We start from the raw sequence: 19,330 nt of genomic DNA, 5'->3' as shown, positions 1-19,330 counted from the left end.
CAATCTTCTTAGTTGATTGTAGATATAAGCAGCTATCTATGCAATCAACTCACTGATGTGTAAAGTCCATGAAATACCATTGGATTACAGTTAGCCCAGTGCTTGCTTGACCAAACAACTGGGCACAATTACCTGGATGAGTTGACACATTAGCCCAACAATCACACCCCTGATTTTCAAGGTTGGTTTGTATAGCAATTTGATAAAATTAGAAATTCCAAAAATAGATATTGGATTATGTTTGTAATCTGATCTATACCTGGGCATGATTAAGTTATGATTAAGTTAAGTTTGATTGGGCCACATCATTAGGACACCCCTTGGTGGGTGCAGACTCACAGATAAAAGGCATGGCAAAGGACAGAGTTGAGGGCTTTTAATGTTGGAGTTTGATGCTAAAGTCTTAAGCTGGAGTCTTAAGCTTAAGCCATGGGGAGAGAGACAGAGCCATTCGCCTAATAGTCTATACCTGGCCTTGTGGAGAGAGGCAAAGCCTAGACAGCCTCAAGGTCTACAGCTGACCTTGTGGAGAAAATGGAGGAGCTGAGCCCAGAGGAACCCAGGATGTCTGAACCCTCGCAGACATTGGCAGCCATCTTGCTCCATCACGTAGAAATAGACTTTGATGAGGGAAGTAAATTATGCTTTATGGCCTGGTATCTGTAAGCTCCTACCCCAAATAAAGACCCTTTATAAAAACCAATCAATTTCTGTTTTCTTGTATCAGCACCCCTTTGGCTGACTGATACAGTTTGGAAAAGTGATACTACAACAGTTGAATTTAATAAAACATTGAGACCTGATATCTATGAGTCATCATATCTGGCAATGTGGGAAATTTGTCAGATTGTCTTTCAAAACTTTTTAATTCAGAAAAGAAGACATGGGAGCATAGATATTCATATATTTCTCTATTTTTTCCATTCCTCCTTCCATTTTGGTGACAAAGAAATGTTTAATGAATTAGTAAGTAATTAGAAATTAATTGTGAATAGTTTGTTAATTCAGTTCAAGTCCCAAAACATAGTTTAAAAGCATTTTGTATGTTCAAATCTGTTTGTGTTCCCTAATTGTTGAAGATGGACTAAGATTTGGCACATTTTTCAAAGTTGTGTCCAAAGTTGTAGAGCCTGATCTCCTGGCCTTTAGGGAGGGTATTATGAGGGAAAAAATGATGAGAAGAGGAGTGGGGTCTTGACTGTTAGAGAAAGCTCTTTCTCAAGAGTAGAGCCTTCATGCAGCTCTAATTGAAATCTACACTTGAATAGTAGCATGGAGGAAGGGCTCCCACTTTTTATATCTCATTGAAATAGAGTACTCACAGGTTTAGAAAGATGAATTTGCTTTAAAAAAAATTAACTAAAATACGTTAAATAACAAGCGAAAAGATAGATCCCTATGGTCTGCGGGTGTAACTCAAAATAGCCTTAGGAAAGCTGAAATATTTACTTAATTTAATAATTTACTGTAAAATTAAAAAAGGAGTATGTTCTCCTTAAAGTACTTTTTTTAAAAAAATTCTATCTGTAGTCATATATCCAAGTCACATAATTCATTTTTGTCTGGTACCTTCAAGGATGTTCCACCAAAGTTTGAAGACCTCAAGGCAGGTGGTTTGAAAAAATCTCTCCCAAAACTGAGTGGGCGCCAAAGGTGAAATGAATGTCCCATGGGCAATGCAACGTCTTCTCATGCTAAGGTTGAGACCAAACAAAGATAAGCACAAAGGACCCAAAAATGTTAATTATGGGAGAATAAAAAAAATGGGTATTCATTTTTCTTCCTCAGTGAGCTTATATTAAGGGTAATTATTTCTATTCACACTAGTAGCGGAGGAATTTTAACATTCTATGCACTGATTCAAACTTAATTCGTAATCCTTTTTATCTCCTCATAATGATGCATATGAGGTTGTTGGAACTTTGTCCTAATACAAAGTGATGAGCTATGACCTGAAATTAACCAGGAAAAAGCCGTTAAATTTTCATGCATGCATTTATGTTTGTCTTTTGGGGTAAACCATAGGACTACTAAAGTATGAAATTTCAAATACCCTTCTTATGTGTTAAAATGTAAAATAAAAGCAGAGAATTGGTATTTTTAACAATAGAAACATTAAGCAGAATGCTTAGATATATTCATTTTTGGCATTTCACTGTCCTCTTGCATTTTGAATTTTGTTGTCTGACAAAGTTAAGGAGAAACTGTCTTTAAATATATCTCTCTAGATAGTGCCAGTTCCTTAGAATGTTATCAGTTTGTAAACTTAATGACATTCTTCACATATATATTTTATTGATGGTGCCTGTGATTAGTGGTTCCTATAAAACAAGCATGTTAAGAGGAACTCATACTTCTGGTTTTGGTATATCAATTCCCTTTTTCATTTGGCAGGGGCTGTGCTTCCGCCCATCACAGACTCAATCAGTATTACTTAACTTTAAGCAAGAAACTCAACATGGCTTACAAGTTTTTCATTGCTAGTGATTTTTCCCCTTCATTAAGTCTGGATCTAATGAAACTAAGCAGAAAGTCCTGGTTGGATTCTTTGGTCACCCCTATCTGTGTTTGTGAATTGTTATAATTGGCAGGAATTAAAAGTTCTTATTATCACTGAGAGTAACCCAAAGACAATTCCAAATTGTGTTTAAATGGCCTTATCCAGACAAGTATAGCTGAACAAACCAAAAGAGCCTCATGTGTTTATGGCAGATAAATACCAATTAAGGGCTAGAAATGTCGTCAGTTCCTTTCTGTGTGGTTTCAAGTTTTAAAATATTTTCCTTGAGTTTGCAGATAGAGCATCAGAACCTTACAAGGAGAAGAGAGAATCTTCCCATCTGAATGTGAGATGGAAAAAGGATATGAAATAGAAATGACTCCACTTTTAGGTAGCAAGATCTGTTTATTAATGAGTGTTCTATTATTTAGAACACTTTATTGCAAGTAGCATATACCAAATTTGAATTAGTTTTAACAAAGAGGAATTTATTCTGAAGTGTAAATTAATTCCAAGGACTAAAAGGTTTATTAAGTAAGGCAATGATATACTTCAATTGTGACTCAGGAGAATGCTGGAACCAGGCAATCTAAAGCTTCCAGGATTCTCTGTCTTACCTCCTTCTCTCTGTATGATCTCTTTTATTGCAGACTGGCTTCTACTCTTTCTAACCTTGCATAAATTACTGCTGACACTCTTTTAGACTTCCATCCCACAGTAGAGGCAGTCAGGGAGAGTCTGACTCAACTCTAAATCCTGAGTCCAAATTCCCTGTCTATCTTTATGTATGTGTGTGCATACACAAAGACATATGCATATGTATAGATACATACATCTATGGCTATGCTCATATACATTCATGTATAGCTAGAGAGATATAGATATGTTTTTACGAATTAAATTTGTATGTATTCAATGTAGGCTATAATGCAGCATTGTAGAACTTCTCATTTAGGAATGTGATGTTATGCAAACTATTAAAGAAATTGTTTGAAAGTGTATGCCAGGAATTATAGAAATAATTATGTACCTGAGCCCATTAGCCTAACATTTGAAATGATTTGCCAAGGTTAATAACCCCAAATCTGAGGAGAGACTTTATGCAGATAGATATTTATTATAGCATTTTTAAAACAAATTAAGTTTATTGATACATATCAATAAAACATAAATCCATCCAAAGGGTACAATATAGTATTTTTTTATAGCAAAACTTGTGAAATCATTTTTCAAGGCTTCCAAACAAGATAATGGCAAATTTTACTGGGGCCGCATAAGATAATACATCTAGCTATTCAAATTTTCTTTTAACAATATTGAGACCCCCAGTTGTAAATTTAAATGAAGAAAACAGGATATGCAATTTTTGGGCAATGTAATTACACTTGAGCAAATTAAAAATGGAAAGGATGCATGCCAAGAATTCAATGATAGAGCTTTTAATAACTCCCCCCACCCCCCAGTTTTAAAATCTGGATAATGAATATAAATTTAGTTTATAAATTAATTGGCCTTGGTGTTGCTTTAAGCATGAGGTTCAATAGTGCCTCTCTCCTCTCTCTCCTCCCTCTCCCTCTCCCTCTCCCTCCCCCTTCCTTGCCCTTTCTCTCACCTTCTCTCTCTTAATATTCAACTTTATCCTTAAACATCATATATATTAATTCTAATCATTTCACTTTGAATCCGCAGGTAAGTTACTTAGACAATGAATTACCTCCATTCAGCGTACTTTGCATCTTTGGTGACACTTCTTTATCTCATATTTTTATTTCCTAATCTATGAATACATGTTCAAATTTAGTGTTTAAAGTAATGTACATCTTTTTTTCATATTACTTTACCAATCAATGCTGTTCTTCTTTTAGCGATTATTTGGTTCTTTCTACTGATCTCTGCTGAGAGTTTGTTGTTTTCAGATCAGACACTTTAGTACTTTGCTTTGAAAATCTTGGCTCCAAGCTGGGAATTCACTGTATTTATACAGAGAGGAGTGATTTGTTTCTTGTACTACATGGTGTCTTATATGCTGTGAGAATGATCAATTCCACATTTGAATGATTCCTTCATTGACATGGGATGTTTTAACTAAAGAACAGTGTACATGAAAGTTCCAGCAGATTAAGGCATCCATTGTCTGAAAGTCAGTTAACAGACAGTCTTGCTGAGTCCCAATTACTGTACTGCTTTATGTCAATACTCAGCATCAAGAAATACCACTCGCACACATACACACAGAGCTGAGCACTTCTCAGAAAGAACTCTGCAATAAAATGGATTGCAAAAAACTGCACCTATGTATACTTAAGCATAAGAGACTAAAAAAAGGAGTTCCTAATCATAGATGGTTGAAGAGCAATATCTAAGGGGATATAAAGAGGGCCCACTTTCTTTACACTGGTTGAAGAGGCTTGGCTTTCTGTGGTAGAGTGGTACCTGGGATAACTACACTTCTTCGCAATACTAGATATTATGGATACATCCATAAAAAGGATGAAATATTAGTGGGACAGGAAAAGAGGAGAATTTCTCTTAATTAAGCATTGAAAAAACACTAGAGTGGGTTAAAAAAAAAACATGCTGGCTATAGACACCTCTGCTTTGGACAAAGAGTAAAACATGGGTTGGTAATAGCCATAGGTGCCAGGATGATGTCTTTGTTTTTCACATAAAATTGTTCAAACCATGGATCCCTGTGAGAATCTGTTGAAAACTGCAGATCCTCAGAAATATACATTCATAAAATTATGCTCACAATTATAAGGGTTCACCCCATGGATTTCATAAGAATAACGAAGGTGATTAATTATTTTGGGGCAGGCTCTTTCTATGCCTTTTAAACATAATAACTTATTTGATCATCACAACGAAAACATGCCATAGCTATTATTTTAACACCTATTTTACAGATGAGGAAACTAAGGAAGAGAGAATTTAAGTAACTAATTCGAAGAAACACTCAGCTAGTAAATAGCAAAGTTGGACTTTGAATCCATGCAATACGGATGAGAAACAGTAGTTTGAAAAATCAGATGAAAGAATTTTATACCTGGAGAAAAGCATAGATATTATCCTTTCTAATCTCCTTTTTTTTAAGTTGAAGAAATTGAATTCCAGATAATTAAATGTCTGACTGAAGTTTACAGAGCTATTTAGTATTAGAGCCATGGCTCAAGTAGAAACATTAATCCAAAGCTCATAAGAAAGCAGTGTCAGTATTATTTTTATTGTTATTTTACAGTGGAGGAAACTGAGGCAAAATGCTAATAAGTCACAGAGCCATAATTAAAGCCCAGGTAGTAGAGTTTGGAGTTATCATAACTCAGAAAAGCCATGCCTTTATAATCTGCTTAGTGGAAACATAGCATGGCTAATTAAGCATAAAATTTAGAAATCTTCAATTTATAAACTTTGGAAATTCGGGAGAGACCATGTCTTTGTTTGCCACAGCGCTGCCTGTGTAAAGTACCAGGAATGCATTGGCTTTTATAATGGGAAATTTATTAGGGTAAAAGCTTACAGTTTCAAGGCCATGAAATGTCCAGATCAGGGCACTGTCGGAGATGCTTTCTCACCAAAATCAACTGCTAGTGATCCTGGACTCCTGCCATATGGCAATCAGGCAAGACAGTGGCTCTGCTAGTACCTCTCTACCTTCTCCTTGAGCTCAGCTATGGCTGATCAGTCATCTTTCCCTGGCCCTGAGCTCCTTGAGCATCTTGGGCAGGGGTTCTTAAATTTTTGTTCCATGGACCCCTTTGACAGTCAGGTGAAATGAATACTACTGCTATTTATTTATTGCATACATTCATAAGTGAAGGAAATGCTAGATTTCAGCAGGAGGTCAGAGATAATAAAGATAATAGTTGATTTTTTTTTCAATTCAAGCTCATGGACTCCCTGAAATCTGGTTAAGAACCCTTGATCTTGGGGCGTCTTTCCTTGAGCTCAGCTGTGGGAGACCCTTTCTCTCACATGGCTTTATCAAAATGGTGGCTCCCTGTCTCACTGTGTGTCTAACTGTCTCTGTGTCTCCTTTTATATCAGACTCAGCAAGAGGGCAGAAACCTAAGCTGGCTCATGCCTCACTGCCATAGTCCAATCAAAAGGCCCCACATCCATAGGAATGGATTAGTTAAAAATCATCATAATTTTTTTGTGTGAATTCATAAAAGAACTTCAAACTGGCACAGACCAGTTAATATTTTAATACTCTCTAATCCAAATGTAATGTTTGCAGTATGCTGTAGTTCATGCAAATCTAAATATGTGAGAATATATAATTTTATATATATATATATATATAAAATACATATGGATGTGTATCTCCCTTCAAATTCTATACCTTTGTCATAAAGGAAAGCAATTTGCAAATTTTTCTTAATTAAATACATCTTGTGTATTAACTAGAATTTAGAGTTTGTAAACATACAATGAAGAAAGTTAACAGTTAAAAAACAGCTCATTTTTGACTCAGCAAATTCCTTTGAAAGTTCAAATCTTCTGTTTGCTATGTTACATCCTTAGCAATAATCCAATTTTTCATGGCAATTTCTAAATCCTTCAGAGTTCAAGATGCTATTTTCCTCTAAAATTTCAACTAAATCGCACCCAAATGCAATCAATGAGATTAGTTTGGGAACTTTTCAAAACTTCTAATTAATTTACTTGCTAACCTAAATTCACATCTATTTAAATTATTAGTTTATCAAGGTATAGAGTTTATCCATCGGCATTATTCAATGATAAAAGTATTCTCAGTGTAGTCTTGACACAGGTCTTAGAAAATAAATACGTTTTTTTCTTAATCCAGTCACCTAATAAACTGAGAGAAAAGGAAAGAAAATTTTCATTAAGTATCTTGGGAGAAGCTGCTGTTAACCACTTGTCATCAGTATTAGCAACCTCAAGCTGAATAAAAATTGATTGTGTGACCCTGGACTTTCTTTGCTCTGCCACTTGGATCATCTATGAGTGCTGATATCTGATTAACTTGCAGAAATGTGTCTTCCTTTGACTGGCTCCCAGGACATATTTTGTGTTCTCAGTAATAATTTTCTGAACTCTGTCTTAAAAGATAGATCTAAGAGTGTTTCACTGCCTATAAAATGTCCCCTGTTTATGCTAGAAAAATATTTGCCCTTCACTCTATTTATACTTTTTGGCTACGTCTTTCACAAACACTGGCTTAAGACTTCCATATTTGGTGAAGAAGGAATGAATGATTATCCCTGAACTTCAATTCTGTTTTTAAGCACATTCTGTCTTTGGCACAAAGTATAAGAGAACAATCTCAATACTGGCTATTCCTGTTACCATACTCACTAATTTCCCTAGAACTTATTTTCTTCTCAAATAATTTTCTAAATTAATTTCGGGCTGTGCTCATACTTGACCATGTCTAAGAAAATTAAAGGTTTAAGTTGTGAATGATTTGGGAAAGAAAGAGCAATGTAGAAAAGGTTATATTCTAAATTGAAGATAATTTACAGAGTTGAATACTTGATTTAAAACCCATACTTCAGTTCATATTAAATTTAGACTGAAACAATTGAATTTACCTCTCCCTTTTTAAAATGGAGAAGCTATATACAACGTCCACTATTACTGTGTTTTATTCTATAGGACATATTTACTACATACCTGCAATATTACTCAGCTGTATTCTGGGATAATGCTTTGTAACAACCCCACCCCCTACTCTCGAGTGTTAGTGGCTTATAAAACAAACATTTATTTCTTATTCATGTGTCTACTTCAAACTTTGGGTTGGGTTCATGTCTGCTTCATATGCTTCTACTTCTGGGAACAGCAACTGCTTGAGTTATACCCTCTTCCTCTGGCAAAGGGAGGAAGAGAAGAGCCAAGAGGAATAAAAACACATCATGATTCTTAACTCTTGAGCTCATAAAAGTCATGTCTGCCCACATTCCATTGGACAAGACAAGTCACATGGTCATGTTGGCCACAGTGAAATGAGAAATATAATCTACCCAGGGTGAAACGTGGCAAGTGGAGAGAGAAGGAAAAATTATGAGCAAATAATGGAATCCACCAACTTGCCCACAAACTTTTAATGCAATAAATATATAATTCAGAAAAATAATAACTACCTATATTGACAAGTATTTTTATTAAATCTTTGCTTAAAACTACACTTGATGCTTCCCAGGATGACACATCAAAATATAACGGTGGGTTTACTGAATAGAAAACTAAGGCTTGGTGTTAGGAGTCTTGTCTAAGGCTACTTAGCTAGTGAATGTTTAAGTTAAGTAATCGAGGTCCATTATCTGTATGGGTTGGTTTGAATTACTTCAAAAGCAGACTCTGAAACAAGTACTGGTACAGATTAGTGAGGTGATCCCTGGAAGCACAAGAGAGGGAATAGGGAAAGTGATTCATGGGGGGGGGGGGGGCAAAAAATAAAGACACTACTGTGAGCAATTATCCCAGGGAACCCTTGAGTAGCCTTCTAGAGCAATTGTTCCAGTTGTTCTATGCGTGTTTATCCATAGATTTTGTCCTTCCTTTGCCCTGGGAAAATTATGTTCCTGGTACTTCTGCACTGCCATGCTATTGGGCTTATCAAATTCTCCTAAAACTGGAGAATGTCCTCATGCAAAGCAACAGAGAGATGTGGGGTCCAAGGTAGGAAACTTTCAGCCTCCACCCAAATTTCTATGTTTATGAGATGCTTTGAAAATAGACAAATGCTCAACCACAGGGTCCTTTTGGGGGTATATAATAATAAGGATATTTAAGTCACAGGATATATTTTCTAAACCTTGTGGTATAGAGTATGGGCTAAGTGAGTGGATAGTAGATGTGGCTGATGCTTCATGCCTTATCTCTTTGGCCCAACCTGAGTTCACCTTGCTCATTTGGCTGACTGCTTTCCTTTTCATTTAAAAAGAACTGTTTAGCCACCTATTAAAATATGTGAATATACACCACAAAATACTATGTATTTTTTTCCTTTTTCAGTAGGGAAATAGAATATGTTAAAACTAAAATTGACTATTTCAAGGTATGGAGACAGGTGTCCAGTTAGCAGTTCTGCCACAGTACCCAAGTGTTTAGTTTCATCTCCAAATTACACCAGAGACTTTGCCCTTAATCTGATTTATTCCACAATTATTACATGAAGTATTACATAATTATTATTTTTAACTAAAAAAACTCGTCTTTTTTGTGATACATTACCAAGGTATATTTCAAGTCTGCATACTAATTAATAGTGACTTATTTTATCCATCATGTCATATATTTGTGTTGAAAAAAGATGAGATATTTGGAATTGCTTTATAAATTATCATGAGCCAGAGAAATAGTCATTATTCCTGGTATTGCTAAAAGCAGATTTCATTCTTCTCAGTGTGAGGAGGTATAATTTATACTAATACCATTTCATATTTTGTCATTATCTTTCAAATCAAGAAGATTATAATTACTGCATATTTATAAATACTATGAAAGATATTACTGATTGTTAAAATGACTGCCACCTAGAAATTGTGTCTATTTTACAATATTATGCAACTTGTATAAAAAAGGCCCTCAGAGAGTTGTGATAATTTCAGCTATAAAGGCTTCCAGGTTTCTTCTTTTGTTTTTTAAATTTTTAAGTACTAATATGTATCTTAACACCATCCAACCTGAATTGGCAGAACCGTTTTTAAAAATAGCAAGTGATAAAAAACATCATCCCATGAAAACATGTGAAGCTCTGTTAGCTGTTGGTTAATACATCTTAGTAAACCTATTTTAATCAAATGCAAGAATCCATCAACTAAGGTCAGCAAAGGGCATTTGCAGCATTCTTTACCCTTTTTCCTTGAGTATACATACTATTTTAAGCCTTACCCTAATTTAGAAATCCTACTGCTGGAGACCATCTATTATTTTTTCACTTATATATTCAGCTGTTAGTCAATAAATGGCCAGAACACTTACTATGTGCCAGGTGCTTGGAATGTAAAGACAAATAAGGCAAATCAGTTGGAAAATTGATGAGTAATAAGAGTTATGAAAAACAGTTTTAAAAAACCCCACAGAAGTAGGTAATCACAATATAATACATTTTCATTTGAATAGAGAGCCAAGGTTGCTAACCTAGCCTATGAGGAAACTTTCAAGGGAAGTGTGCATGGTCTAAATTTTAAATGATAAGTAGACTAAAGATCTTCATGCCAAAGGTGTGGTGGCCGGAAACGTCACAGTACATAACAAAAAATGACTGCCACCATCAGAATACAGCATTCATGGCAGGGATCAGGGTAAAATGAGGTGGGCTACAAAATCAGACATCAGAATATGGAGGACATGGAATGTGGTGCTGTGTTGTTGTGTTGTTTTATTTGTCTTTATTTTTTTAATGTTACATTCAAAAAATAGGAGGTCCCCATATACCCCCTACCTCCCTCCCCCCACCCCTCCCCCCATAACAACAACCTCTTCCATCATCATGAGACATTCATTGCATTTGGTGAATACATCTTTGAGCACCGCTGCACCTCATGGTCAGTGGTCCACACCTCTATAAGCATGAAGGAACAATTAAGGGTTTCTCAGTAGGGGAAATTCTTGATCAAATTTGTATTTTAGATAATTAGTACTTATTAAAAGCTTATACATTTTGAGTATTGATGAAGTTCCAGGTTCTTTTAAAAGAGTGTCATATTTAGTTTCCATACCATTATTATTATCCCCACAAGACATGTGGAGACATTGAAGCCCAGAAAGCTTAAATAACATGCACAAGGTTGTAGAGCTAGTGAAAAGTGAAGCTGGGGTTTGAACCAGGCTATTTGACTTTGGAGTGACTATGTTTAACCACTGGCTTATTTTGTACCTGGTAGATACTCCTGGTGTCAGAATGGAATTTGCAGGAAACAAGGCTGAAACATATACCATCTATCACATAGCACTCCTCTGCTTCTTCACCTTATGCTACCTGGTTCTTTTCATACATTCTTAGACTTCTGGTTTGTCTCCCATTCTAAGATGCTACTTCTTCCTTGTTGTTATTATGCCCTACTTCATGGCAACCTCTACAAATATACATAAAACTATTTCTACCATCCTTGCATTGTGTCTTCAATATTTATGGCATCGTTGATTATTTTATGAATATGCAATTGTGTGTTTATGGAAGGTTCTGGTCATCACTCCAATTTGCTAATATAGCATGCATTCTTTGATTAAGTGGCAGGAAGAAGGAGGGAACTTTCATCCCATATTAGCTGACACAGCTTCCCAAGTTGTTTTCTGGGTCCAACTCACTACAATAAATGTAATTGTTCTATATGAGAAAGAAACAACATTTACAAGGAGGGACAGAGTCAAACAGGTCATCCATGGCATTTTACCTTCTGTTAGAAGCCACAGGAGTCTTAAAAGATGAAGCAAAGGGCAATTTCATCCATTTCAGAATATAGTTCACCCAGAAAAATCAAGGCATTTTGTTTGCAAGAATATTCTCTATCTACTTTACAACCCATGTAGTAAAAATACTTCAGTTTCCAGGCCAAATTTGGGGGGGGAGGGGAGAATATTGAAAAGTGGTTTTATACATAGGGAGTGCTCAAGGGATATTTTTGGAAATGAATCAATGAGTAAGACATAAGGTTTATAATTAGCAAAGTAGTTTGAGGCAATATGGTGAAGTTGATGGAAAATGCATTGGTCCTGGACTCAGTAGATCTTGGATTTAATTATGCTCTTCATTAATTGTTTGATTGATTCAACAAACTCTTATTAAGTACCTACTTCTACTTGAATACATCTTTCTGGATGACGGTCATTGCAAGGCAGAATAGTCCTGCCATGTAAGTGTGCTCATATTTATGAGGTGTTGTGTGTGAGGTGGGCAGCATTATGGAAGAGAGTATATACATACATACACACACATACATATAATCATGATAAAGTCTGAAAAACTCTAAATTGTATTTATATATCAGAAGAATTGATTGATGGGTTCTGCCGGGGAGATGAGTAATTGTAAATATCCTCACATTTGAACCTGTTCTTAAGATTGAGATTTCTCAGGCCACACTCTAGGCTTAGGGGAATGCATGAACAAAGGACAAACAAAAGAAACAGTATGGCTTATTCATGTCAAAGTTTAATTTGTGTAGCTAGGGTAGACCCATGTATAAAGACAGGTAAGGGATATGTGTGACTGCCAGGAGGCATGATGGATGATAAATTTAGAAAAAGAGATTGGAGTCAGATTATGAAGGTCTTTGTATGGATTCTAAAAAATCTGGACTTTAACATAAGGGCAAGCATTTACCAAACTTGCATAATGACTCAAGCATTACTTGTTTGATCACTAGATAGATGGTGATGCCATTAATTGACATGAGGAGTAGGAGAGGATAATTTTTTGAGGAAGACAAATTATATTGTTAAGGAACCTGCAGGACAGCTAGGTGGAAGTATTAGCTAGAGCTGGCTGTGTGAACCTGAAACTCAGGATATTACTCAAGATGAAAAATATGAATTTAGGTATCATCGATATCAATATATAGTGGGGGTTGAGGTGGAGTGGGTGGTTACTTTACTTAAGAAGAACACACATAATAGACCAAGAAAAGACGAGACAAAGGATATATTGGAGTCTGGGGGAATGCCAGTGTTTCCAAAATGAATGGAAAATAAGCCAGTGAAACAGATCAGGAGGGAGCTCTTTTGTTGGAAGGAGAACCAGGAAACAGTGTTATTTCAGAAGATCAGAAAGCTTGTGCATTCATCCTGGAAATATCATTCACTATAGAGGCATCAGTGACTACATGCCTAATTGCTTATCTCTCCCAAATCTCTAATTTCAACTCAGACTAGTCTCTTGAGCTTCTGACTCCCATATCCAACAGCCTACTACAAATCTTGTACCAAAATACCCCAAACTCAGTGTTTCCCAATTTTCCCCTCCTGTCATTACATATACAGAACCAGACCCTCTTATTCCTGGGATCTCTAGTCTCAAACCTGAGACTATATCTCTCCTGAATCCCCTACCTCCACATCTAATTAATAACTAGTTGTTATCAATAATACCTATCAAACATACCTTGCATTTATCTACTTTTTTCCAGGCCCACTGCCATTCACTAGTGCAGGTCATCATCACTTTTCACATATCTGCTAATGGTCTCCTTGTTTACAGTTTTATCTCTCTCCCAATATTTTTTGAAGTATTAATATCATGGTAAATCCTGAGTTTTAGCCCTGCTTTAATAATGCCTCACAGTATCACATCACTTTATCTAATGTTTACCATTAATCTTCTAAATTTTCATTTCCTTTTTATTTCATTTTTGGTAGAAGCAGAGAAAAGACTTGCCATAATAGCTCTTCCATATTACTTCATATTTTTCACTTTAAGTGAAATAACCTCTTATCCCTTTATCCTTCTTCATTATGTGTATTTCCTAAATTGCTGTCTACATTAATATTCCTTGTACTTGCCAAATTATATTTTCTATGTCATGTTAAGTGATGAGGACCTTCAATTAACATATTAACTAGTGCACAAGGAAATATCATTTTTAAACTTTTTTTAAAGTTGATTGCAGCTGACTACCTCCTGTAATGAAGAAAATTCTTGGTGATCATATTTTCTCCAGTTTTTAAATGCTTTCACATATATTGTGTCATCTGATAGCATATAAAGGGTCATATCATGGAGACCCTGCATGATCTCACTGCCAACTTCCTTTGTAGGTTCATCCCAAGGCATTAATTTCTTCACATTTTAGAGTGCAGCAAAATTGAATTGCATATAATGAAGACTGTGCACTTCTGGCGTCTTATCTCCCTGCCTTTGCCCTTGCTGTCTCATCAGCAAATTATATTTTCCATTCCCCCTTTTCCCTTCCTTACTTTTGCTCATCCTACTAGACAACCCAGCAATTACCTTCTCCAAAATGTCTTCTTTAAAACCCATCTGACTATATATCCCCTTCTCTGTGCTTCTATAATACCCTTTGAATATATCTATCCTTTCTCATACCAAATGTCTATATATGATGTGTCTGTTTTCTGAAAAACTGTAAACATAGGGAAAGAACCAAGTCTTGTTTATATTCCCAGTAATTAATGCAGTTACCAGCATATACTAGGCATTCTGTAAATACTTGTTCTCTAAAATTTTGCATAAATAAATAATTCTATTATACCCTAATGAAAGCACCATGAGTTTAAAAAGCAATTAATAGTCATGTGTATTTGAAATTCTTTCAAAATATAAAAAATTAAGTCATTAATATCTTCATTTCACAGATGAAGAGACTAAGACCTGGCAATTTTAAGGTCACCAGACTAATAATTCCTGCACTGGGACTGAAAGCCAGTCCCCTTGATTAAATGTTCTCTCAGTTGGCCCAACATCATTTTTCTGCATTAACTTGCTCTTGTGAATTATGAATATCACCATTTAATTATCCCACATTTATAGAGGCCTGGGGGCTCGGGAGGATACAAAGTTAATAACAGGGCAAAAGGTTGTTGCACTAATCTTAGAAAATATGAAGGACCAAATTCATTGAATAAAAATTAACTTTATTAGAAAGGGTTAATTAATTTGGAGAGAAAATATAATTTTTATGTCACAGTAGAAAGCTAATTTTACATGGATTTTTTCCTATAGAATAAAATAATATGTTGGTCAATTTTTACAATTGATGAAGTAATAGTTCTTCACTCTTTGACATTGCCAGGGAAGAGTTCTCACGTAAGTTTTTCTGAGATATTCTCCCTATACTCACACATATTTTTATTATGAAAAATATTTGGTGTAAGGACTATAAGTAGTAAGATTTTGACAATGTTCTTTCATAATTTGTAACAAACATCTCACGATAATGCAAGGTGTTGGTGGAGGGTTGATGTATGTGACACCTGTATGATGTTATGCATGTTTGCTTTGTAAGTTCACAACTTTTACTATGCACTTATTGTTTATGTAAGTATATATATAAATGATATAAAGATAATATAATAATAGGATAGGTTGGGGGAAAATAGTTTGGTTAGTAGTAATATTTTGACAATGCTCTTTAATCATTAGTTAAAAATGTTTAACAACAATGCAAGGTATTGGTGGTAGGGTGAGTTATGAGAGTCCTGTATGATATTATGTATGTTTGTTTTGTAAGTTCACAACTATTACTATACACTTATTGTTTATATATGTTTATGTATGAGTGATATACTTCAATAAATTTTTTAAAAAAGAAAAATATTCATCAGGGTGGGCTTGGAAGATAAATTTTCTTTGTATTAACAACAACAGATATAAGAGAGGACATCTAGTGAAGATGTTAATATGATGAAACTTACATTTAGTGCTACTTGTACAGTAAATAAATAACATTTTACACATAATGTCAAGGCTTTTCTGCTGCCATCAAGGCCTATCTAGAAATTGCTCTTTATAACTAATTTAAAAGAACAAAAATATTGCTTTACTAGCCATTTTTCACTTAAACAACTCTGGCTTAATCTCTTCAAATGGCCTCTTATTCAGCTTTTGGTTAAGGTGTGAGGGGGTACGTTTTAAAAACTTCTTTATGCATGCATTCAAATAACTCCTTTTCTCTCCAGTTTCTGGCATATTTAGGGTATGCATGCGCATGCAGGAAAAATTAAGTAGAATTGAAAATAAGGTCAATTACTTTTAGGAATATATGTATGGACTATTGAGAAATAGGCATATATAACGGTCTTCGTAGAGTAAGTCAGTGAGAAATGGTTAATGTTTGACCACTTGAAATCTTCTGTTTCTATCTTTTAGTATTTTAAAGTAATAGTATTGAATTTATTGAAAGCAAAAGATGCTACATTATTTTTTAAAACTATTCCTATGTATTTTATTTATTAATACTTACAATTGAATCAAAGAACTTCCGTAACGTATCATATAGCTATGATGTATCCTATACCATAGTGATAATGTTGATGTAGACCATATACGTAGTAGCTTGTGGGAGTAGTTTTGTTGAACAAACAAATTCTGAGCACTTATGTGAGTCAATGAGTATCTATGTAAGATTTGGAAAGACCACCACAACATGACCAAATTAATTATTTTGTGACTTACCTTAGATCTTAGAACTGGCAGAGACTGAGAGATCAGATAATCATTAATCCAAGTTTTCCAAATGAAGAACAGCAATCCGTGACCCATGTAAATAAAATAAAAAATCTCCCCATTTTAAATCTCTCTCAAATCATGCATTTATTAAACCTTGATTAATATTATTAAATTTTTAGTGATGCATATATAGGCTTTTAGTTTTGAAAAAAAATGTTTCACTCAATCCAGATTGATGATTTCTCTGTCCATTTGATTCAATATTAACTTCCAGCTTAGGGGAAAAAAAGACAAATTTTAGGAGCATGAACTCTGGAATGCTGTTTCTTAATCTTTTTCTACACTATTTCCTTGGTATAAGAAGTCCTTGGGGGGGATTTCCTTTGAGTATTTGTATTTAATCCATGAAGAGTGTCATTTATATTCTTATTTGGAATTTCTTGACTTTTAGATGTAAAGAGGTATTAAAATTTTGCAGTTGTAAGAGCCCCTTCCCCTAAAGAATTCATATATTCATTTATCAAATATTTGCTGAATTCTCAATTTGGACAAAGAATGTGCTAGATTCAGGGATGCAAAGATAATTAAGCCATACTGCTGATCATCAAAATACCTCTCCTATAAAGGGGGAATACTATATTAGGAGTCCATATTAGATTGTGTAGGTGTTAGAAAAGAGGGGATAACAATTTCTACATGGGTTGTGAGCAAAGGGAGAGGCTGCAGAGTAGTTTTACAGAAGGAATGACAGATAACAATTTATTTTACTTTTAGTATAGTACCAATTCTTTACATGGGAATAAATAATATCCCACTTATGCAAGTGAGGCCATTTTTCCTGAAAGATCTTTATACAATATTTGACTAGCTATGAACTTTCACCATAATCTTTTTTTCTTCTTCAGATTTTTTTTAGTTTGGGTGTCCAATAGTGTTTTAGTTTCCTGCCTGCTAAAACAAATACTATGCAATGGGTTGGTTTAAACAATAGGAATTTACTGGCTTATGGTTTTGAGCCTAGGAGAAGTCCAAAATCAAGGCATCATCAAGGTGATGCTTTCTCACAGAAGATTGGGACCAATCCATGGTCCTTGGCATGGCTGTCACATGGTAATGCACATGACCACCCTCTCCTGGCTTTACCCTTCTCTACTGGGTTTCACTGACGACCTTCTCCCATCATTTTCTCTCTCTGTGTGCCCTTCCCTGTAAGTCCTTCACTAATAGGATTAAACTCATCCTGATTCAGTTGGACCACACCTCAACTGAGAAAAACCTCATCAAAAGGTCCCCTTTGCAATGGATTCATACCCACAGGAATGGCTGAAGCTCAAGAACATGCTTTTCTGGGGTACACACACAACCCCAAGTTACCACAAACACCAACATTACCTATGGTTAATTTCATTTATCAATGAGTGAATGTGCTAAAGATAAAACAACACTACAGCATAGCAATTGAGAGTTGTTTTGTATGTCAAATATGAATGTTATTCAGGATCACTTAATGTTTTTCTCTTTTAACTTGCAGATGAAAGAGAGGATGTTCAAAAGAAAACATTCACAAAATGGATAAATGCACAATTTTCTAAGGTACAGAGGTTTTGTAAATTATTTTTTAAGACGTACTATAAACAAGCTGTTCAGTTTTTAAAATGGGCTACAAGCATACCTAAGAGATATTGTGGGGTCACTTCCAGACCATCGCAATACAGTGGATATCACAATAAAGCAAGTCATATGAAATTTTTGGTTTCCCAGTGCATATAAAAGTTATGGTTACACTATACTCTATTAAGTGTGCAATAACATTATGTCTAAAAAAAAGTGTATACCTTAATTAAAATGTGACACAGGAATAGAAAGTGAACACATGCTTTGGAAAAATGGTGTCTATAGACTTGCTTGATGCAAGGTTGAGAGAAAACTTCAATTTGTACAAAATGCAAATATCTCTAAAGTGCAGTAAAGAAAGGTGCAATAAAAAGAAATATTCCTGTACATACCTGTACAATATAAATGCACCTATTGCTTTTCTCGTGTTATTTTATTTTAACCTTGCAAATCTAGGAACATTATTTAAATTTTATTAAAACAATAGTATGTATGGTAAAGAGGAATTATTTGGTTTTAAAAACCTTATCTTTAGTTGTTCTTGATAATAGGTGTTTCTCTAATAAACGTGAGTTATCAGAGAATGATGCTGGAAGCAACTCTGCCATTTGCAAACTATTTCACTTCTTGGGTGTCAAGATAATGAACAAAAGATAATTAGTGGGCAAGATTTTGCCATGCAAAAACTGGAATATGTTATTCTGCTTCTCGTTCTTTCACAGTTTTCTATAGTAAACTTTATTAGCATTAAATTCTAAGATTTGATAGCTATATTTTTCAAATATATGGAGAATAAAAGTTAAAAACAAATATAAAAAGTATTGAGGAAACATTTGAATTAATGTAAAAAGGAGAACAATTTCTAAAATATCAGGGAAAAAAGCCATGAGAAAAGTCAGAGGCATAGGGATTGCTTAGACAAAGTAGAGAATAAACTAAGCAGTGTGTTTATCATATTTGTTATTTCAAGTCTTGGTTTTGTTTGCTTTATTTCATTTTTAATGAGCTGGATTCTTTTTGTTAGATTTTCTATACATGTGGAATTAATGTTACGTAGGAGAGAATTTGTTGACCAGAAGGAAGATATTGTCAGAACGCATAATACACAATGCAAGGAA

General features: G+C 34.7%; 1 protein-coding gene across 3 annotated transcripts in view; it reads left to right on the top strand.

Annotated features, from left to right (window-relative positions):
- DMD (dystrophin) overlaps positions 1–19,330 on the top strand; it is a 2,676,723-nt gene that overhangs the window by 639,889 nt on the left and 2,017,504 nt on the right. For all 3 annotated transcript variants that reach the window (XM_058291720.2, XM_023592525.3, XM_058291721.2), the window contains exon 2: positions 18,130–18,191. In XM_058291720.2, the coding sequence (XP_058147703.1) occupies positions 18,130–18,191 (62 nt within the window). The remainder of the gene's footprint in view (positions 1–18,129; positions 18,192–19,330) is intronic.

This window comes from Dasypus novemcinctus, chromosome X (assembly GCF_030445035.2).
Source record: "Dasypus novemcinctus isolate mDasNov1 chromosome X, mDasNov1.1.hap2, whole genome shotgun sequence".
Classification (NCBI taxonomy): Eukaryota; Metazoa; Chordata; class Mammalia; order Cingulata; family Dasypodidae; genus Dasypus; species Dasypus novemcinctus.
Note: the sequence above shows the minus strand (reverse complement) of the source record. Positions and strands in the feature narration are given on the sequence as shown.